At 42.0% G+C, this 23,817-nt stretch overlaps 1 protein-coding gene across 18 annotated transcripts in view; it reads right to left on the bottom strand.

Annotated features, from left to right (window-relative positions):
• SIPA1L1 (signal induced proliferation associated 1 like 1) overlaps positions 1-23,817 on the bottom strand; it is a 410,818-nt gene that overhangs the window by 41,562 nt on the left and 345,439 nt on the right. For all 18 annotated transcript variants that reach the window (XM_017961310.3, XM_021941336.2, XM_021941338.2 and 15 more), the window contains 3 exons: positions 22,382-22,955; positions 21,481-21,755; positions 12,444-12,713 (listed from right to left, as the gene is read on the bottom strand). In XM_017961310.3, the coding sequence (XP_017816799.2) occupies positions 12,444-12,713; positions 21,481-21,755; positions 22,382-22,955 (1,119 nt within the window). The remainder of the gene's footprint in view (positions 1-12,443; positions 12,714-21,480; positions 21,756-22,381; positions 22,956-23,817) is intronic.

Below are 23,817 nucleotides of genomic sequence, written 5' to 3' on the forward strand. Positions count from 1 at the left end.
TTCTGAGTAGGGCAGGATGGGGCCTCAGGTATAGGAGGCTGAGAAGCTTTGCTAATAGAAAAAGAATAAGGATAGATATTAAAAAGTACAACTCCCAAATTAATCCATGCCCAAGAAGCAGATCTGACTTGAGAGCCCAGATTTGTCTCCGGCTGTCTCCTAAACATGTCGACTGGACACCCTTCACCAGCAATCCAAATCAGACCTTTTCAAGACTAACACGTTTTATCCCACTCTCCAGCACCCCACACTGTCCTTCCTATATTTGTTATCTCAAGATAAACATCTTTTTTTTTTGTACTACATAATGGCTTTATTCACAGGACAACTTGAGACTGCAAGTCATGTGACTAGTCAAGCTAAACATGGTGAAGCCATTTTCTCCCCTTTCTCTTTCTTTACTTTCCATAGTTAATTAAGTTCAACCACTATTTACTGAGCACAAACTGTGTGTCAGGCACCCTGATGCTGGTCCTGAAAACACAAAGACAAAGAAGCTATCTAGTTTCCAACCTGCTGAAGGGCTTCTGAGTTCTCTCACCTGCAGCCTGGGTCAGTACAAGTGTCCCGATAGGTCTCTCAATTTCCAGGCTCTCTCCACCCCATTCCTCCAGCAGAACCAACCCACCCTCTTCATCAAGTCATCTGACTGCTAAAAGCCTATTCAAAGCTTCCCTTTGCCTATAGGATAGAGGACCAAATCCCCGAGACTCTCTTTAAGGCCTTGAACCATCTGACCAAACCCCATCCTCATCTCCATCCCCATTAATGGCTCCACACACCCTACATTCTAGAGACAGTTGAGGCGTCCCAGTTCTCAGACTCCACCCATTTACACTATTATTCATCTTTTTCTCTCTGCCTGGAATGCCTTCTTCCTTTGCTACTCACATAAAAAGGCCTGATTCCAACATCATCGCTCTGAATTCATAGATTAGAATCTCCTCAAATCCCATGACAGTCTGTTCTTTGCACCATTACACCATGTCATACAGAATGGTTATTTTATGTGTATTTGTCTCCCCTAATGTGAATTAAGACTCTGTCCTTAAGGGGCCAGGACTGAGCCTTATTTATCTTTACATCTCTGAGTGCTTAACATGTCTTTTGAATGAAGGAGAATCCCTATCAATGGTGTAGAAAATGAAGAAGAAAAGGGGGATTCAGGACAAGTACCATAGTTATGTCAGATGCTCCAAGTCAGGAGTTCTCAACTATGATGGGGCTAGATCACCTGAACAACAGTTGGTCACTAATAATGAAGTGCCAAAATTTGTGAATAATTTAATAAAAGCAATTGTAACAGACTGAAAATTAATATGCCTTCTAAAATGCAAGAAAAAGGGATGGAGTTACAGGTGATAGAATTATATCTAAGCCCAGACACCCATGTGAGTATCATCAATCTTACATAATGATGGTGAGAGAACTTAGGACAACGCCTGTTCTAACTAGTGTGAAATGGGGCAAATAGGGAGACTTGGGATGTCAGTGTTCAGGAAATGTGGTGAGAAGAAAAAGAGGCAGGGTTTCTAAAGTCTTCCTGTTATCATCGTTGATCTCGCTGTTGCTATACAGACTATGAGAAATATGGGTGAACCACCCACTGGCACTGTCATTAGGTTGCCAGGTCTCAAAGTAGGGTATGCGTGGGACAGGTATGGCGGGGCCACAGACTAATGGGATACTAGCTCATCTCTACTTCAGGTAATGTGTTTTGATAAGAGAAAACAAAGACATTTATCTGGGTACCATAACATGGGTTTCTCTTTACTCTTTTCCACCGAGACATATTGCAAATTTCTCACTATTATTCTAAAGTAATTAATTGTGAAGTGATGTGAAAGGGGTAGGACTGGGAGGAGTTGGTTATGAAAAAGAAAACGAAGTAAGGCTTAAGGAATGACATGAATCCAAATGTAACAAAATACCACATTCCTTTCAACCTGAAGAGTTTGGCTCTTATACACACATAATAGAGAGAAACTTCAAATATAGTTTCATTTCATAGCTGCTTTGACTTTCTTACTGCAAAGGGGAGGAGGTGTTACAGAAAAACAGCAAAAAGGAGACAGCAGTGGCATGTTAACTCAGTGAAGATTAATGCAACGTGTAGGGGTCTGATGATTTTTTGGCTTAGGGGTAGTAAACAAGTAATGCCAGTGAAGTATATTTACGGTAAACGTTGAAATGTTTATGCTTCTATGAGGAAGTTACAACCTAATTCCAAAGGAAAAGTCAAGATGTAACCTTTACATCTGCTTTTCTTACCCTGCTCTCCAAAACGTATATTAAGCTAAGATACCTCAGGCTAGTTCTCAACCTCAGCTTTCTTATTTGGCAAATGTATCAGAAAATTCTATTTGGTTACTGGAGTTATCCCAAAGTGAAAAAATAGCATTTTCAGAAGGCTGGCATTCATTCGCATCCCTCTTTTGCATTTATATAACTCAATAGTGGCTTTGTTTTCGGACTGTTCACACACATAGAGCAACTGATGGAATGCCACCCAAATGTTTTTATGACTCTAGATGTATGTATGGTAGGCAAAGAAAAAATCAGAATTAGCCCTTATTCTGATGACTTACTATTTTTTCCAAATACTCTGAATTTGATACTATCACACAAATATTATTTAAGAACAGACCTAGTGGGAGAGTGGGAGGCACTGCCGCCTGTCTGGGTACTGGCAGTCCACTTCTGCGGAGATAGCCTGAGGCTGATCGTTATTGGAAGTTGGGCTGATTGCTATCCTGCCACTTTGAAGAGGTGCTTCAAGAACTGGGAGTAGCACCTCTCACATTGGCTCACATAGGAAAACCAGCACACTGACCTCCTGGATCTCTGTCCATCCCAACCCACCTCACAAGTGTACTCTGTTTTAAGGGTTGCTGAGTCCAGTGAAGTTACAGCAAGATCACAAGAGTCTTTTCTTCTCTTTTGAGATAAATCCAGATCTTTCTGGTTAGTCTTAAAGAGCCCCAAATGTCTGATGTTAATGTCCCAATAGGTTTAGAGGACGAAGATTAATACCTCTTTCAATTGCTCTGAGATCTTTCCATTCTGTTGAATACAGGCAATATTCTTTTTAAAGAATGCTCTCGTCACTGTCAGAGAGGAATTCTGTAAATCTTTCAGCATTAATCTCAGAAGATTTTCTTCCCTACATTTTTACAAATTTAGTCAAGAAATAACTAAACATTTTAAAAATAACCGATACCAAACATTCTCTGGGGCTTCCTTCTGCTGATAAAACACCAGGGCTTTTTTTTTATTGTACTAAGAATGCAGCAATTGAAAAAGTCATGATCATCACCATCAAGAGACATTATTTCCACAGTCTTTTGATTACACTTTTTTTTTTTTTTTGAGACGGAGTCTCACTCTGTAGCCCAGGCTGGAGTGCAGTGGCCGGATCTCAGCTCACTGCAAGCTCCGCCTCCCGGGTTCATGCCATTCTCCGGCCTCAGCCTCCCGAGTAGCTGGGACTACAGGCGCCTGCCACCTCGCCCGGCTAGTTTTTTGTATTTCTTAGTAGAGACGGGGTTTCACCGTGTTAGCCAGGATGGTCTCGATCTCCTGACCTTGTGATCCACCCGTCTCGGCCTCCCAAAGTGCTGGGATTACAGGCTTGAGCCACTGCGCCCGGCCCTTGATTACACTTAATACTACACTTAACACCAGATTTTCATTTATATACAATGCATTTCACTGCAGTGAAAACAAAGAGTTGAAAGGGTTGGACATTTAGGAAGAGATGGTCCAAGATACGTCCTTCATTCTTCCAGAAGTAGTTTCACACCAGGCTAAAAGAGAAAAGAGAGCTGACACACACACACACACGCAGATTTCTAACACAACCACCCCTGTCCTGCACACCTATTCCATGAATCAACTTACAGGATGACATATATAGTGCCAACATTAATAGATTCATAGTAAACTGATCACTGCAGATTATGACTGATTACAACTTATCAACTTATGGGTATGGAATTCTAAGTGAGAAGTTGATGGTAAAATATTTTCCTAACTGATTAGGTAGGATTAATTACATCTCTATTCTATTTCCTATTTTTTATTCCAAGGTGAGATATGTACAAGGACATAAGGCCCTCAGTAACCCAAGTGCAAACAGTGAGCTGGTGGTATAAACAATTGAAAGCATTTCAAATAGCAGCACTGATGGACAAATTAAATGCTGGAGTCCATAATTAAGCACAGCATTTTACCACAACTTAGCAATTAAAATGCTATCCAACCAGGGAACAGGACCAAGTTAAAGTCTTCTGTCTTCAGCCATGTATATCAACTAGGAATTATGTAAAAAAAAAAGAAAAATCTCTACAATGATTCAAGTTGATGTAATTTGGGTGCTATATCCAGAGTAGTTTGAACAAGTCATGTTCGACTTCAAGCAACTCGTGCCTGTCTTTTCATCGCTTCCTGTTGTGTACTTTGTGAACAGAATTACTACTGGCTTTCTAACCACATAATTCATACCAGCTGTTCAGACTAGATCATGGGAATCCTGTTCTTTGTTTTTTCTTTTGAGACAGAGTCTCGCTCTGTTGCCCAGGCTGGAGTGCAGTGGTGTGATCTCGGCTCACTGTAACCTCCTCCTCCCAGGTTCAAGTGATTCTCCTGCCTCATCCTCCTGAGTAGCTGGGATTACAGGCGCCTGCCACCACGCCCGGCTAATTTTTGTGTTTTTAGTAGACAGGGTTTCACCATGTTGGCCAAGCTGGTCTCCTGACCTCAGGTGATTCACCTGCCTCAACCTCCCAAAGGGCTGGGATTACCGGTGTGAGCCACTGCACTTGGCCCCAAAATCCAAAACTTTTTGAGGGCCAATATAACGTTCAAAGAAAATGCTCATTGGAGCATTCTGGATTTCAAATTTGGGATGCTCAACCAATAAGATTAATGCAAATATGCCCAAAATTAAAAAAAAAAAATTGAAATTTGAAACATTTCTGGTCCAAGCATTTTTGATAAGGGATTATCCTAATTGATCTTCACAGAATCTAAGAGGTGGGGCTGTGACCTACTTGACTCATGGGGATGTTAAAGTGCAGAAGGACAGGACCTTGCCCACTGCCACACGCTCGCAGTAGCACAGCCAGGATGCAAAGCACGGCCCCTGGACAGCACAGCCTACACTCCTGGTGCTTCTAGGAGTTTCCAGGCAGCTCACACTAATACACAGGTGGCCCTGCAGAAAGGAAGCCGTTATGGAAACATTTCCCTAGAGTGAGTGCAGAATAGCTAATTTCGAGGCCCACGGAATGATGAGTAAGTAACTGAAGAGCCGGAGCTCTTCAGGACACAGTGCTGGAGCATCCTCCTCCCATTCCTGGGTCACTCTGGAGTTTGTAAACGATGGGGAACTGGGAGGTGTACCAAACTGAAGCCATTGTGTCCATTTCCTGAATGCCTGAATAGGAACCACCGTTGCAGTTGCAGTACCATCTAAAAATATGAACTTGCATATCACATCAACTCTAATCCTGACATGGATGCCAGAGTATGCTGTTTCCTGCAAGAAGTGGAAAAGAGAAGCCTTCAGAGTCCGGTGACTTTAAGTCAAATGTAGCCCTCTGCTTTTCTCCCTTGTCTTGGCTGACAAATACAACACCAGAATTCAATCCCAACTAAAACCTTTTGAAGAAGTCAATCAAGATCTTGCATTTCACTTTGAGTCAATTTTAGAAAAGCTCTACCAGCAATATACTTTTAAAATGAAGTATTCTAAACTTAGTCAACAAAACCCAAAGAATTCTACTTAAATCTATGTTTAATGCTATAGCTTTATCAGGCTGTCAAGTGCTTTGCCTTTACCTTTCATCTAATTTTTATAAAAGGAAATTGGTTTCTTTTCTCTAAGATAGATTAAATTATGTCCCCAGTTACTTAAATAAGCCCTTTTGATATTAAAGGGTCATTACCACAAATGGAAAGGTGAGGGAACTCTGAGTGTGGAAAGCTGGAGTACCATGTGAAGTGTGGACACAAGATGGTAAACTATGAGGTCTCCTGGTTTAATTACCAAATAACGTTTTTTTAAAAAAAGCATTAGGAGTCTATTAAATGCAGAGTCTATAGCTGATATTTGGAATACAAAGATAAATAAGACAAGCTAAGTTTAAAAAAATAACATTAAAGCGAAGTTTCATAAATTTTGTGAGTGAAGAAGCCATGTGGTGGTAAGAACATTCCTAGTGGGGCAGTTAAGGTAGAAATGGGAGGAGAGTGTTTTGGAGAAATTAAAGGCGGCTTCTCAGAGAAGGCATGGCAAGGCTTCAGCAGTCAGAAGAAGGAATGGAAGGTGCACCAAGCAGAGGAGCTCCTAAAAAGGCATCAAGGGGAACATGGTAATTGCAGAGGAGAGAGAGCCACTCACATGCCTAGGGATGGGGGTGGTGACAATGACAGGGGAAAAGGGAAAGGCAAGTCCACACAGACAAACTTTTTGGGAGCGACAGGGTGTCACTCTGTTACCCAGGCTGGAGTGCAGTGGCGTGATCACGGCTCACTGCCGTCTCAACTGCCCAGGCTCAGAGGATCCTCCTACCTCAGCCTCCCAAGTAGCTGAGACTATACACATGGGCCACCACACCTGGCTAATTGTCTTTTTCTTGTAGATACGGGGTCTTACTATGTTGCCCAGGCTGGTCTTGAACTCCTGGACTCAAGCCATACACCTGCCTTGGCCTTCCAAAGTGATGAGATTATAGGCATAAGCCACAGCACCCAGCCAACACAGGCAAACTCGCTGGTGAGTTGGACTTGATTCTGAAGGCTGTGTGGAACCATGGAAGGGCTATAATGAAAGGCACAGCGTGAGGAGTATTTCTATTTTTATTAGGTCATCCTTCCAGTGGGAGGTTGGTAATCATACCTAGAGGCTGTTGGCAACAGTTTAGGTAAGCAAAAGAATCTCAGTGCGAAATGAGGACTTCTCAGGCAATGGCAGGAACGTGTGTGGAGATGGGTTGATAGTGCCGACGGGAAATTGATAACAAATCCTACTTCTATTCTGGATACTCAGGTAGATGGCAAAGCCGTCCACCAAGGTGGGTAACACAAGAGATGGAAGAGGCAGAAGGAGGGGCAGGGGTGAAGGTCAAGTCAGTTTGAACTTCTGAATGTGAGACACTTTCATGCCTTTCAAGTGCAAATGTTCAGTAGGTAGTCAGGCACACGAATATGAAAAGTGAAAAGGAGACCAAGGCAAAACAGACAGCTAAGGAACTGCCCACATACAGATGATGGTTGAGGTTGCTCAAGTGGATGAACCATCTAGAAGAATTGCACAGTGTGGGATTCAAATAAAAATGAGGAAGAAGTGGGGAACATAAAAATTTCAGGGTGATGAGATAGGTGCAAAGAGCTGATGATACAAAAAAATCAGGAATACATTTTGGAAGACAAGGAAATGGAATTTGAAGGAGAAGGGAGTAGTGAATGGTATCAAGTAAGTTAAGGACCTAACACCATCCAGAAGCTTTAGAAATGTAGAAGTCAGCTGGGTGCAGTGGCTCTCACCTGTGAGCCCAGCACTCTGGGAGGCTGAGGAGGGAGGATCACTTGAGGCTAGGAGTTTACAACTAGTCTGGGCAATACAGTGAGACACTGTCTCTATAAAAAAAAAATCATTTAAACACATAAGCTGGGTGTGGTGTGGCATGCACCTGCAGTACTAGTTACTCAGGAGGTTGAGGTGGGAGGATGACTTGAGCACAGGAGTTGGAGTTTACAGTGAGCTAAGATCAGTGTCACCGCATCCCAGCCTGAGTGACAGCGTGAGACCTTGTCTCAAAAAAAGTTAAGTAAAGAAATGAAAAGAAATATGGAAGTCAATGGGCAATGGGGACCTAGCTGGAGCAATCCCAGCGAAGCTCAAAAGTCCCATGGTTTCGGGAACCTCACGGCAAGGCACGAAGCTGTGATGGAGGGGCCAGTGTTTGGAAAGTACAAGTCCTGAAGCTTCTAACCACAGTTAATATTCTAAACAAAAGAAAACATTAAATGGTGCTTGTATGGTTTGAAAGCAGAAAATGACACAGTGGAAGACTGGCTTAGAACCTATAAGAAATAACAAACTTGGAAAGTATTTCCTTAAAAATCAAGACTGAATGGTCACGTGACTATTATGCTCTCTGAGAGAACTCTTTTAAGTTTGTTTTCACGATGTTTACACCCTATATGGTGCTGGTGTCTGTGAGGAAGGAGGGAGGGAGGCTGCAGATGCAGCTGCCATAACTCCATGAACAAAAAAGGCCCCCCATCCAGCTTCTTAAGAGTTAAGTGCAGGGGTCTCAAGGGGAGTGTCAATGACATCCAGGTAAAACTCAGAAGTACCAAGTGTTCAGTGAGCTCTAACATCAAATATTTACATAAAGGCTGGTAATATTAGCAAAAAAAAAGAGAAGAGAAAATCATTTTATACGCTAAGATGTCTGTTGTTTATCCAAAGCCCCTCAAATAGCTCAACTTTTATAAGCATATTAACACAGATCAGGGTTTTATTGCTGATCCCACATTATGTTTAGACGCAGTAATGTATCAAGTTCAGTGTGCCACAGCCAGCAATTTTTATTTCAATCCTACCCTTAAGCTCTAGGTAAATTTGAGGCCAAAATAGTGACCGTATCATATTACCTATTTCTGTTGAATGAATGTTAATTCTGTTAATAAATACTACTCTCACAAATACTGTAAAATTCTGTAATCAGAAAGCCACCTGGAGAGCATAAAACTCATACATTCAAATCAAATTGATATTAGACGTTATTCTATTTAGATGCCAAATGAATTATCAGTTCTTACTGTGTCAGTTTCTCTTAACTATGTATGGAGAACATCAACCGACTAAAGAATTTTTATTAAAACTCAGAACACCAACATACTTCAGTATGTCATAAAAATCCTAACCTTGATATTAAAGGAAAAATATTACACAGATTTTTTTTTTTGTTCCTAATGACCTTTCAGTCTGGGATATTACATATAAATTAAAGAAAAACTATGCTTCTATAAGCAGTAAATTAGTGTTTTCACCCAAAATGGACTGTGTTGGATCCAGCCATGGTGACTTAAGTGGGCAGATTTGGGGAGCACTGGAGGAGTAGACTTAAGATGGCTGCTAACTTGAGCTTAAGTATAGCTGGTATCTCTATGGTTAAACACAATTTCCCTAACCTAGGGGAGAAAAAAAAAATGAATGGAATGAACAACTGTAAAGCATTCTTTAGTCACAATATTAGGCCACACCATTACTGGTTAGGCAAGATTCAAGGTCTGGCAGACCCTGTCATTTATTTTCATGATTTATGATTCCTCTGAAAGGTCCAAATTATACCTGGTGAGTACAAGGTACAAACTGTATATGGCACTCAGGACGGCGCTGGTATGCAGGGGAGAGTCAGATGGATGAGGGATGCCCTGGTACTCTTCACTTCTGTATCTCAATAAGGTATTTTGTTCTCAGTAGGACTAGGACTATAAAGGGGATGCTTAAAGTTTTCAGTTATGTTTTACTAAATTTCATGAGGGAAATTATATTCTAAGGTGAACTTTATGCATCTGGGGACTCAAGAAGGACTGAGGAAGTACTTCTGATAAAAGTCATGAATCTGCTCTATCCTCAAATATTCCTGGAGTCACAGTAGCAAAACAAAGTTTCTCAAACACGAGTAGCCTGTATCCTAAATTCTTTGGACCAGAAATGTTTTGGCATTTGGATGTTTTTGGATTTTGAAATATTTGCATTACACTTGCAGCTGAGCATCCCTAATCCGAGTATCTGAAATCCTCCAATGATCATTTCCTTTGAGCATCATGTCAGTGCTCAAAAAGTTTTAGATTTTTGTAGTATTATGGATTTCAGACTTTTGGATTAGGATATTCAATCTATAGTATCTTCTTTGTATGCCTCGAAATTAAAACTTAAAAGATATTTTTTACTAAAAATTAGGAATGATGGGGTAAGAAACTGAACTTTAAATTTTCATAAAAGAAGAATATCCATCCAATTAATTACCATGTATTTCAAAATGAATATGACACAAATCATCCTAATATCCTGGAAACCACAGGACTGAGATCTCACAAGTCATCTAAGCCCTGCACCCTAACAGCTGAAATCCCAGTCTAGTGTACTTAATATATACCAGAGACTAAGGGGGCAGTAAGTAGAGGTAAACTTTTCCTGAAAACCTCGTCAGCCCCACCTATGGCCCTTTCACCTCTGCAGCTTAGAGAGTCACAAGCTACTCTAATGGTCTTCTAGAAGGAGCACGTACTGAGACACATTTTCCGCTGGGTGGAGTAAAGAAGAAAGGCACAGAAATTACTTCTAGAACTCAAGGATCTACATCTGGAAAAAATGGAGTTCTGCATTCTCTAGCACTGAAAGCTGCTCCCATCGAAAGATGATACTCAGCTACAAAAAATATTTTCCCTTTTGAAGGTCAGTATGACTGGCAAGGAGCTTTAGTTTCTGTTGCAGAAATTAAATTCAACATGGAATCAAAATACATTCTCAAATGGAATACTGTATAAAGGAAATGACACAAAACCAATTTCACTTGTGAAAGCCTGCTGATTGTTCTGGAGAGAAAGAAAACAGCATTGAGGTGGAAAAGGTCCTTTTCTATACAATGATTTCCTGGGTTCATCTTTCAAAATGGGGGCCAAATCATGAATTCCAGTTAGCACACACATCAGAGGCAGCCAAGTCTGGAATGCGTCGAACAAAGAATTTACTCAGAGGTCTCCTGGATGTTTTCCTCCTCAAAAATAAGGAAAGAGAGAGGAGTCCAGATGGTAATGGGGCCACTATAGGAGAGGAAACTTTTATTGAGATAAATAGCAAGGCTCTGTAAATAGATCTCCAGGATGAAATGAGAAACTGTAAAAAGATGACTATTTTTTTGGTTTGTCTGCTTTAATTAAATTTTGTCTGTTTTTATTAAATTATTTCTACATAGTATCCTAGTAACCTAAAATAGTTAAGTGGCAATGTTTCATGCAACAACTCAAAAGTCAGACTAAGATAAAGAATTCACAGTATGGTTTCTAAAGCTTCCTGCTCTCTGCTCCCAAACTGGAGCGGTGATGATTTACGTGTATCTGGGAACTGTTTTACTCAGCATCCTGCTCCTGCCAGACCTGGTTCTTGCCGCTCACATGAATCAGGCTCACGTTTTGGCCTCCACGCGGACCCTCCCTTCTCCCCAACACAGTTCCCAGAATACAGACTTCTCCCAGGTCTAAGGGTTTTCACAAAAACATTCTGAGATGTGATTTAAGGCAAGCAGAAGAAATGGGGAAAGGACAGTGGATGGACAGAAAGAGGCTGACTTCTAGGCTAGGCGTGGTGGTTCACACTGTAATCCCAGCTACTTGGGAAGCTGAGATAGGAGACTTGCTTGAACCTGGGAGGTAGAGGTTGAAGAGAGCCAAGATCGTGCCACTGCACTCCAGCCTGGGTGACAGAGTGAGACTCTGTCTCAAAAAAAAAAAAAAAAAAGAAGTTGATGACTTCCAGCAGACCACTAGCAGATTATTCAATTAAACTATCTCCTCCTTTAGTGTACATGATTTGAGGTAACCAAATTTATAGTGCAATTACTTAAAATCTGTATAGCCAACTTCTATTCCCATTTTGAAAGTACTTAATCTAGTTTAATTTTAGGTCTGGACTCTAGTTCAAAGTGCTGCAGTTTACTGTTAACTCCAGACAAAAGTGCTAGGGCATCCTTGTAAAGGCAGAGTTAACCCACTACCTTTTGGAAGGGAACCCTCTATGGCTTTCAATTTAACAACAACCTTTTGTTTCTTACTTTCTAGGATCCCTCAGTCCCTCTCCTTCTGGCTTAATTTTACTCAGGACTAAGTGTTTTAACTTATCTTCATGTATCATCTTCTCCTCACTATTCTGTCCTATTTTCAGAGTAGTAAAAAATATGTTTGTGTTATTCTAGTGTTCCTTCCTCATAATCCTTTATTAATAAAGTTACAAAAACATAGTCAACCAAAAACCTGCCTTCTGTTGCTCTTATATCATCGTTTTGTCCCAAAATGATGAAGACTGTCAAGGATGACATATGGTCACTGTCACCTCAAAGGGTCTGCTGAATTCTAATCCACAGGGCCACTAAGCATGTAGTAACGACGTCTGTTGATAATCACACAGAAATTAAAGAGCAAAGCACAAATACCACTGTGCAGAGCTGAAGGCTTTGCTAGAATCAATCTCTGTTCATTCTTATGGCTTTAGAACACTACCATGCTTTGAAAGCCACTATAGTATGCACCTCAGTTTAATTCTTTGTTTCTAGTAAAATATGAGAAGGCCTAAAACTAGTGCTTATGGGTCTGTGTTACTTACATTTGGGGTAGAGAGAGAGAGAGCAAACCTTTGAAGGCACCCTTACCGCCTCTCTAGTGGGCGCCCGTCACTGGAGATGCTTCGAGGGATGTTGGCAGCTCTTTCTGGAGGAGGCATCTTCCCATCTCCTTTTCCAGCATTCAGCCGCGAGGTCATGGGACTCTGCATCTGGGACGGGACTTGAGGTGAATGAGGCCCCTTGCTGGTGTTCCTCTGCCATTTGTTATTATTTCGGAAGGGAAACTTGAATTCGTATGAAACACCTTCATTCATTTTGTACTCCATCACTGGCATGCGGTAGGTTTCAGAGCAACTCCTATTAGGGGCAAGGCATAGGGAGAAACACAATGGATACTGCTTTTTCTTGTTGGTGGAACCACATTGATTCTCATTAACACTTAAAAATGCATCCACAATTTCACCCACTGTTTCAAACCACCTTTCAATCTTTGGGCCCTATACTTATTTTCTTTTCAAAAACCAGAACCCAAGGAAGTATTACAATGTATTTTCCTTTACTCAGTCCCAACTGTTGAGTGTGAGATATGGAGTCTTTAAAAAACAATGGGACCCATGGTTACCCTGGGGGTGGCCGGACTACTGAGACCTGAGGAGGAAAAGCCACCAGGACAGCATGACAGGGGCATATCTGAGAGCACAAAGTCTCAAAGGAAGCAAGCGGCTTCACACATCCACCACTGCACATGGTGACTGGGTTCTGAAAGCGTGTATGAGCAGCTTCACATACTCGCCAGGGCACATTGTGACCAGGCTCCAAAAGGGTGAATGAGCAGCTTAACACACCTGCCACTGTACACTGTGATTGGGGTTCCAAAAGGGTGTACAAGCAACTTCCCACACCCGCCACTGCATACTGTGATTGAGCTCTGAAAGGGTCTATAAGCAGTTTCACACACCCGCCACTGCACATCATGACTCGGCTCCAAAAGGGTGCATAAGCAGCTTCACACACCCATCATGGCACATCATTGACTGGGCTCTGACAGGGTGTACGAGCAGCTTCACACACCCATCACTGCACATCACGACTGGGCTCCGAAAAGGGGTACGAGCAGCTTCACACACCCACCACTGCACATTGTGACCGGACTCTGAAAGGGTGTATGAGCAGCTTCACATACCCGCCCCTACACTCCACAACCGGGCTCTGAAAGGGGGTACGAGCAACTTCACACTCCTGCCACCACACATTGCAACTGGGCTCTGAAAGGGTGTCCGAGCAGCTTTCAGCCCATTTCACTTCAGACCAGCGACATCACAAGTGCTGTGTAGCCACATGCCTCCTGTCTTGGACAGTGCAGGCCCAAAGGGCGTCCAGCCAAAGGCCTGGTCTTGATGTGGATGAGGCTGAAGGCGTGGGGAGGGAAGGTGAGACATGGAGACAGGGGGGCAGAGTAGAAGGGCTTTCATAATTGGCTGGCAAGAGAATAAGGACAATGGAAGGTGCCACTCTTTCATGACCTTGTCTACGTATCTCAGGGTTGACTCCTGACATTTCAAATGTGTATTCCATAACGCATACTCTCCCCCACTTTCTGCAGAATTTTTGTTGTTAGAAAGTGTCGCTTTTGGAGCATGTGCTCAGAGGGAACAATGGCGCCTGCTGCCATCCTTACCTGATTCAGTCACAGCCCACATCTCCAACGAGAACTTTCTTCTTGGGGTTTCCTTACCAGTATCCCAAATGCCCCAGAAGCCAAGGGTGACCTTAATCTGACCCTCTGCCCAAGGCTCCACTGTATCCCTTTTATGCTTTAATGGCAATGGCTTTTAAACTTTCTGGATGACAACCTAAGTAAGAGATACATTTCACACTGGGACACAGCACCACCACATACACACAGAGATGTGCATCCTTCCTCTCAGGTCTTCTGTTTTGCTATATTCTGAGTGAATACACTTCAACCAAAAATACACTGGGTGCAAGCAACGTCCTAAACTGATTTGATGATCTACTTGAGAGTTACGGTCTGCAGTCTGTAGAACACGGTTTTGTGCCACATTTGACGTTACTTTTAGTAGTTAATGACTGCTATGTCATTAAAACCTTTTCTCTAATAAAACATTTTCTCTAATAGTAAGGAATACTACTTTAGGCTCTGATACAATTTTAAGCTTTGATTCTGGTATTTATGACAAAAATATGCCATTGCAACCCTTTTTTGGTTGTTAATAGAAGTAATACACAGTGGTATAGTTTACAGTCTTTCATTTCTGACTACAGTCTTTCATTTCTGACTAAATAAGGCACACTATAAAGATCTAATGTTCTGGATCTGTAAATACAATGCAAAAATGTTACACTTTACCAAAGGAATATTGATTAAAATTTATAATAATCCATGGAAAAATTTCACTTCTGCTCAAAATCTGGACTACCTTTGCTTCTCCTCAGCAATGTTCTTGTTTTAACTTGTAAACTCAAAGAGCATCATCATCTATGCCCCTTTCTGTTGGCTGCTAGGAAGCAGCAAACGTACAGACTTTATTATGTATTTTGGGCACCAACTTTCCAAAAATTTTTACCTAGACCATGTTTTGCTTTCACTACTACCTCTTCCACCTCCAATTCCCTAGCTAAGCTTCTATTTTGATACTGTACAACTATTTTCTCTTTCTGAGACAAGGTCTTGCTGTGTTGCCTAGGCTGGAGTGCTGTGACATGAGCAAGGTTCACCACAGTCTAAACCTCCTGGGCTCAAGTGATCCTCCAATCTCAGTCTCCTGAGTAGCTGGGACTACAGGTGTGCACTGCCACGCTCAGCTAGTTTTTGTATGTTTTGTAGTGACAGGGTTTCTCCATGTTGACCAGACTGGTCTCAAACTCCTGAGCTCAAGTGATGTACCTGTCTCAGCCTCCCAAAGTACTGGGATTCCAGGCATTAGCCACTGTGCCCAGCCCACAAGTACTTTCATAGGTTGTTTTAAGTCCATTTTGCATCAGGCAGAGAATAAAACAAATAATGATAATAGTAACAGACACAATAACAGTAATAAAGGAATATCAAAAACAGACAAGTTACTTTATCTTTGGGCTTCTTCAAACACTCTTTGAAATAGTCTTTTAAACTGCTTAACATTTAGTATGAAAACTAGCTAGAAGGCCTCTCTGGCCAAAGATGTTGTCTTCCCCATAGTCTATATTTTATTTCCACCACTCATAACATATAACTAGAAACTTTCTTCATATCCCACATTGGCCAAATACAGTATGATAAAGTCTGAGCAGACAGAATATTCATTCATAAATAATGAATAAGCACAGAAGGTTCTGTAGAACTAAACTTCAGCTACTCGCCATTTCTGATTGCCTTTCGTGGCTAGGGTAACCATCACTGGCTTCCTGGTCTCTTACTTATCTCTGCAAAACAGAAGAATGATATGTAGAATCAAGAAGTATACAACAGACTGAAGAATGCAGACAAAAACTGACTTTTAATGCTATGCATAAACTTTCATAAAAGGATTTTTATTATATCATTCTAAGTAAAATTCTGTGTTGAAGAATGGTAACTCTAATAATACTTATAACTTGAATTGGGCCAGGCATGAATTTAGCCATATTACAGCAACTCTATGAAGTGGATGCTATTATTATCCCCCCTTTGTAGAGAAGGAAATAGAGGCCTAGAGAGATTAACTTGCCCAAGTTTACACAGCCAGCAGGTGGCAAAGCCAGGATTTGAACCCACAGAATTAATATGTACTATGTAGGTAAGACTATGTAGGTTAGTCTTATTTTAGTCATTAACTAAACCATTCCAATTCTCCAAGGAAAATTCAACAACTTTTATAAAACCCAATTAAAGGGCTATGGCCAGCAGGAATTACAATGTCAGCGCTAAAAGTGATAAGAGGTAACCTGCCCAAACCCTAAATTAATGGAAAAGCTACTCCATCCCCTTATTCTGTTTTTCAGTCTTTGTATTCTTTCTCTTTTAATCTTTATTTCTCATAACTCTCTCCTTTTTCCTTAAGACCCTATGGAATATAGAGAAATGGTTGACTAGGAAATTGAACAGAACATCACAACACTGGGCTCACAAGTCAGAAAAGTTTTATGTTTGAGGATGGCTTGGTCCTTTAAGCCATGTGACTCTGGCTTGGAAAAAACACATAAACTCTTTGAATCAAAACTCACCTGAAAAATGAGAGATCTGAACCAGATGATTTGTAATTGCCTTCTTCACTCTAAAGCAGTATGCTTTAGCACTTTAAAATACTGAATTTTTAAAATGAAAAAATGCTGTGACCTGTTCTTATTTAAGAGGTAATTTGGTCTTATGTAGCCTGTTTGCTTTTAGCTTGTCATTTTGAATGGCCCTTAATTGCTTTTTAAGAACTACAGGCTAGTGTCCCTCAACAGAATAAAGGGTTGACCACTCCATGCAATACCATCCAGAACATCACAATTTAGTCTGTTCATCCACGTACTTTTCACCTTGTCACGGGAATGATGTTGAAGACCCAGAGGTCACAGACACTAATCTATTGACGCTGGCTATGTACTCCAGAGGGGTGACAGTTGGGGGATGAGAATCAGGCAAGTCCTGCATAAGGGGCCTGCTCACTCCAGGGAGGTTTTCCAGTGAAGTCTACCAGGACTCTGTCCATCGGGCTGTCATGCCAGCTGGTTCCATTCACTCTTTGGGAAGCAACTGAACTTCTCCCAGCCTCACTCTCATCATTGTTTTAATAAAAATGAAGCTGCTGATACAGAAGTACTGGGAAGGGAACAGCATGGTCCCTTTAAATGATATGGAAGCAAAAAAGGGAAGTGCTGGGTACAGGAAGGCGTGGTCCCCGGCTAGGGCTCCACCCCCTCCCCTGGATCTAGCTGAGGACAGGAACTCCTGCCTTCATACCCAGATGTTGCATTTCCCAAGACCACCCCTGGCCCATGACGCACCCCCATCCTGTGGCTATAAAGACCCCAGACCCCAGCAAGGCAGGGACAGAAGTGGCTGGACGTTGAGAGCAGCACATCTGTGGAGGAACACACAGGTGGAGGAACACACAGGTGGAGGAATACACAGGTGGCTGGATGTCAAGAGGAATGCACCAACAGGCATCTGCATGCTGGCAGGCCACCAACCGGCAGAACCACACAGAGTTTGGCTGGGGCAGTCAGAGGAGAGCCCAGGTCACCAAGTGGCCTAACTCCACAGAAAAACTATCTCCCTTCTGGCCTCCCATCTGCTGAGAGCTACTTTCAGTCAATACAACCTTACACTCATTCTCCAAGTCCACAAGTCATCTGATTCTTCTGGTACACCAAGGCAAAAACCTTGGGATACAGAAAACCCTCTGTCCTTGTGATAAGGCAGGGGTCTAATTGAACTGGTTAACACAAGCCACCTACAGACAGCAAAATTAAAAGAGCAAAACTAAAAGAGCACCCTGTAACACACGCCCCCTGGGGCTTCAGGAGCTATAAACATTCACCCCTAGTACTGCCGTGGGGTCAGAGTCCCACAGCCTGCCCACCTGTATGCTCCCCTAGAGGTTCGAGCCATGGGGCACTGAAGAAGTGAACTACACCCTCATCACGCACCCTGCGAGGGGGACAAGGGAACTTTTCCCATTTCACTGCCATGAGAATTAAAAAAGAAAATGCCTGGCACCTAGTAGGGGCTCAGAAAGTTTGCTATACTCTCCCTGTCCCTTCTTCTCTTAAAAAAGTTGTAGTTTGGAAACGATTCATAAAGGGCATATTTTCTAAGAACAGGGAAGAGACCCTTGTTTTCCATGTTATTTATTTATTTATTTATTTATTTTTATTTTTTTGAGATGGAGTCTCCCTCTGTAACCCAGGCTGGAGTGCAATGGTGCGATCTCAGTTCACTGCAACCTCTGCCTCCTGGGTCAAGTGATTCTCCTACTTCAGCCCCCCAAGTAGCTGAGATTACAGGCATGCGCCATCACACCCAGCTAATTTTTTTTTGTATTTTTAGTAGAGAAGGGGTTTCACCATGTTGGTTAGGCTGGTCTCAAACTCCTGACCTCAAATGATTCACCAGCCTCGGCCTCCCAAACTATTGGGATTACAGGCTTTTACATGTTATTTAAGTAACACTTTTTTGTTATTGAACTATTACATATATTTTAAAAGCTGCATTTTCAAAATGAATGACTCTCCCATGTGAACACACAAATCCATTTGTGTTTGTATTAGATCTTGGGGGTGTTTGTATTACATACAGTCACCACCTCCCCTATCCCCTCACCTGTGTCCCTCTCGGGGTCCTGGCGACCCTAAGAACCACCAGGCTGAGAGGCAGAGGAGCAGCTTGCCTCAAGGAGGCCTGTCCTGCCTCTCACTGCAGCTGCAGTGACTGGTGGTAAAGTTTCAGCTGACAAAGAAGAGAATGACTATTCAAAGAACAGAGTAATTAGTCGCTAGAAAAACAGCAGTGGGAGTGTGAAGTGCGGAGGAGAAGAAAAAAATGACACAAGAGCATTATTCTATTTTGTTGAAAACTGTAACAAGGTGTTAATGCTTCAACTGTTCCCTTTGAAGTTATTTCTAAAGGAAGGAGAAAGGAGCAGGCTTTCAGCCCTCCAAAGGCATCGAGGCATTTCCCACCTGCCCTGCCCAGGTCTGACTTTTCAGATGGAAACTGTATGGCTTTTGAGATGGGAACTGTAGTGAAAGGGGCCCCATGTCCCCCTCCCAGCTGGTGGGGCTGTGCAGTGCACTAATCCTTTCCCCAGCCTCCCCTCCTGGCACCCAGACGACATGTCACCAGCAGCTCCACTGGCTCCTCCGGGAAGGCCTGAGAGCATCACAGCAGTGTGACAGCTCATTCACTCCCTGGTGTGCTGGAGCTGGTAATCATCCCATCTACCCCAATGCTGCCTGCAGTGACATCACATCGGTAGCTTGGAACCAGCTACAGTGGGAGTATCTGTACCACAGAAATCAGCAAATATTACAAATAAAGTTTCCTTCCCCCCAGCAGAAAGCCAACTTACCAGCACATCACTGCTGATTCTGGTGTATAAGGAAAGAATCTGCACTCTAAGCACACAACGTGGCAGTTCAGAGCCTGGACTCTGACATTAGACCTAAATTTGCCAGATGAGCTTAGCAAGTTACTAACCTTTGAGTCTCGGTTACTTTTAAAACAGGGATGCTACCAACACTATTACAAGAGAGGGTTGTTATAAGAATTAAATGGGCTAATCCATTAAAAAGTGCTTTTTCCAGGGCCTGGCATATTAAAGTAAAAAACTGAGTACATTAGTTATTTTCACTGACACATCACAATATATCTAGTCTAGTACACCTCCTATCATGGCTCCATCTATCCAGGTCCAGGCCTCTTATCCATCTTTCTAGTAACAGCTATTTACAATTTCCATATGTGTACTGTTGTCTCATCCCACCCACAATCACACAAACCCACTTCCCTCTCCTTTCCCACATATAAACCTGGAAGCCTAGATACAAGGGAAAGACTTCTGAGTGGGCAAGATGGCGTCATAAGGTCAAGGGCTCCATATTTCAGTAGACAGTTCTTAGACTAACATCTGTAACTCTTTACTGTCGGTAATTAAGGTTGACAATTTACAAAGCTTGGTTATCTTCTCCCGTTTATAACTATCTGTTCAGAAGCAATAAAGTAGACAATTTGAAGGACAGACAGCAGAGAAAGAGACAAGGAGTGCAGCAAGGCTGGAGACTATCGTAAGCAAGAACCCCGCTGCCTTTCTGAGCCACCTCACATCATTCTTTAAATCACAGTTCAGCACATTACTTAACATTTAATGATGGCATGCTTGGGGAAACCAGAAAAGGCTAATAAGGTTCATCAGACCTGGTTAACTAAGGCAGGGTATGTGGGTAGGGCAGTTTCTGAATATTTACCCCTCTCCAAAACAGGTGAAATTACAAGTTCATATTTTGATTTCCAGGGAAATGCAGTCATCCAAAAGGCAGTTCTTCAAACTATCAGACAAATGAATTTTTCTACATTTTGACATATATACATAATCCCTAGGCCATCTAGGAGGTAAGCAGTATTAGGAAATACTATACTGAGCAAAGTACATAAAACACACACACGCACACACACACATATATATGCCCCTGCTCTTTACTTTTTACATATATGCCCCTGCTCTTTACTTTTTAAAAGACACAAATAGCCTATCATAACCATTAACTTTCTACCATCGGATATTCACAAATCCATGAGAGCTCAGGTGTAGGGCTGGTCATCTTAGTAGCAAAATAGGACACAGAACACTGTCTTGGCTTTAGAAAGCCCAAGAATCAATTGCCAAAGCCTAAGAGAAATTCTTAGAAAATAATGGCATAAAATAAAAAGATTTTAAAAACTAGCAAAAATAGCATGCGCGTGTCCAAAGGAGAAAATAAACAGTTGATTAAATTTCTTCCCGCAGGAAACCTCCCCAGAGACACAGAAATTAAATTTTCAACAGTGCTGCTGGCTTGGCAGGAGCTGTGGGGGGTTGGGTGGGGCAGGGAGCTCCTAGGTTTTCCCTTCTGAAAAGACTAAGAACCAAAATGCCAAAGCACCATGAGCAGGGGCAGCTCACCTGAAGCCAAACCCTAGCACATGCAGACACAGATAGGCAAAGCGGCTGCCAGACTGAGACAGCAAAGGTCCAAACAATTGCTGAGTTTGGGGCAGCAACTGAGAGAGAGAAGAGAATAAGAGCATCATGGAACATAAAAGAAAAACATGACAATTTGAGATGCTGAGTGTCTTTTAATGCTAAGTGTTCAATGTTTCTCAGCTCCTAGTGGAAGATTCTTAAGATATATATTACCTGACTTCTCTATCTGTAATGGCAACCTTATAAATCCAGAGATGGATTTATAAATTCCATTTAGTCACTCTTTCCAGCTGCTGTTGCCACACACTGAAAGGGAGTTTCGTCCTGAGTCAGACTCCATGGATGAAACATTCAGCATCACATGTAATCTATTGTTCTTCACAACACCCTACTCCACTACCTGCTAAGAGATGTTCTACATGGTATGCAAACGCTGCACTCGAGTCTCAGGCCCACAGCTGCCTCCTCAGACCTACCTCCGCGGGGTGCAGTCATCATGGGGGGGAATGATGACAACCTTCACCGTGACAGATGTTCTCAGGAGGTCGATCATCTGCTCATGGCTCAGAGTGGCAACCGCCACCTTGCAGATCTCCACCAGGCGACTGCCCTGCCTCAGCCCTGCCTGCCAGGCATAACCGTAGGGCTCCACATCTGCCACGATGCCCTCATAGTTGACATGGAAGCCAAGCTGTCCTAGCCCATTTCTTCGCAGAGTCATCTCCACCGATTCACAGCCTTTGGAAACAAACTAGACAGGGAAATAAAAGATACTGTGGTTTAAAGCAATAGGGTATTAAGTGGTAGACATGGAACTGGAAAAACATTGCAAGCAGGGTTAGTTCTGAATATCTTATTGCCAGCTGAAGAGCAGTCTGGTTATTTCTTCTTCACTAGTCTCCTATTCATTAGGCCAAAAGGAATATACTTGTTGCATCCAAAAAGCTAAACGGCTTCCCTGAAGTTACAAGGAAACCTCTACCAGAAACCTACAGGGAGCTGGCAGTAAATAGAAACCATATACTGCTACTCACTTGGCCTTTGTAAAATTCAAGGCAGCAGATACTCAAACATTCTTTTCAGCACCACCACCAGATGACTGGGCTGTAGCACCAGGGAACAGGTCACATGTAAATGGGGTTTGAATACACACACACACACACACACAGAGTAAATGTGTCTTCCCCAACTTGTTCTACTTTTCCAAAACATCCATGTAAAACACAAGTATGAGATAAACTCTGTTTGCTTCACACATCAAGGGAGTTTTCAGAGAAGCTAATAACAGAGTGCAAGGTTCAGTAACTTGGCTCTAGTCCGTATTGAAAGCTTTATGAAAGAGAAACTGCATATAAGGAAGTAGAAGGAAAGACTCACCTGCAACCTTTTGACAATTTCTTTGATCTCCTCGTTGTTAATAAAACTCCCCACTGAAACACATTCTCCTCGTTCATAGAAGATTTTGAGGCTGGTGTCAGTTGAAGTCCACCCTATCACATCTCTACAGGAACAATTGAAGACCACGCTCTTTGTTTCCTGTTCAATGAGCACAATGAACTCATTGGAGATCCCTAAAAGGCAGTCTAGCTCCATGGCCTTGTTGTAGTCTTCAGCCCGGACTGCCCACACAATGGCCCCCATGCTGCTGAGCTCGGCTCCTGGATATGGCTTAGACTTTTCCTTCTTCTTGGAAGCCAGAGAGATGAATGGAAACTTGCCAGAAGGGTCGATAGGGGTGTTGGTGACATTCTTTTCTGCCAGATCTTTCAGGTATTCCTGGCGGGTCCGAGTTGCCATGGCCCGGAACTTCTCCGATTTATGAGCAGCATTTTCTGCATTAATCACTTTTGCCAAAAGGAAGTCCCTGAACACATTTGACTTAGGGAAAGTGACCCCTTTAGGAATGGGAGGTCCAAAGGAAGGCACATCTCTGGACCTGGTAACAGCCACACTGAGAGACAAAGATCAAAGAGAGCCACGTTAGTATTTCTCAGTCTCACAACATCAGAATAAAATATACTTTCTCAAAGACAAAGACATACCTCAGATGCAAAATAGCTGCTTATTTTTCCATGAGAAACAACACACATTTCTGCTTAATATGAGCATAGTTTTTCATTCAACCACATTTAGGATTTACACAACATAAATTTTTTTTCTAGGTCAAAAACAAACCTCCCAAAATCCCAAAAGCTAACACTATTAACTTTTTTTTGACAGACAGGAAACTGACTGCAACTCCATGAAAAAAAATAGGCTTACTGTAATATTCTGCATAAGACATTTTACATACCTACTAATTGTTTTCAAGGGAGGTTACTGTAACCACATCATCTTTTAGAACAAGCATCCATTCTGTGAGAACACAAATGTGTTCTCCATTCTAGATATGATGTCTATAAGCAGATAGCTTATATTAAAAATATCAGAAGATGCATGCCACAAAAGAAATGAATTAAATTTTAATAAAACTTAACTAGTATTTGTTGGCCTAAGAGTGAGGCATTATGCAACCAGATTAAAAGCATAATTTTAAAATGAAAATTGGAATCTGAGTAATAGTATGAGAATAATCTTTATGTAACAGCAACAATGCTTTAAAATAATATTTTTAAACTGAGCTATTGCTTGGTCCTTTTGGCATTTTATTCTGACAATCTATTTGCAAGAAAAATGTTTTCCTTCTCCCGTTCCTTTAAGCAAGATTGATATAAGAAAGCCTGTTCCAGTCATTTCTTTTGAATATATATTCCTAAAATTGGGCCTAAGAAAAGGATCATATGAACATCTGTAATAACCTATTATTTTGAACC

Source organism: Papio anubis, chromosome 7 (genome assembly GCF_008728515.1).
Source record: "Papio anubis isolate 15944 chromosome 7, Panubis1.0, whole genome shotgun sequence".
In the NCBI taxonomy this organism is placed as follows: Eukaryota; Metazoa; Chordata; class Mammalia; order Primates; family Cercopithecidae; genus Papio; species Papio anubis.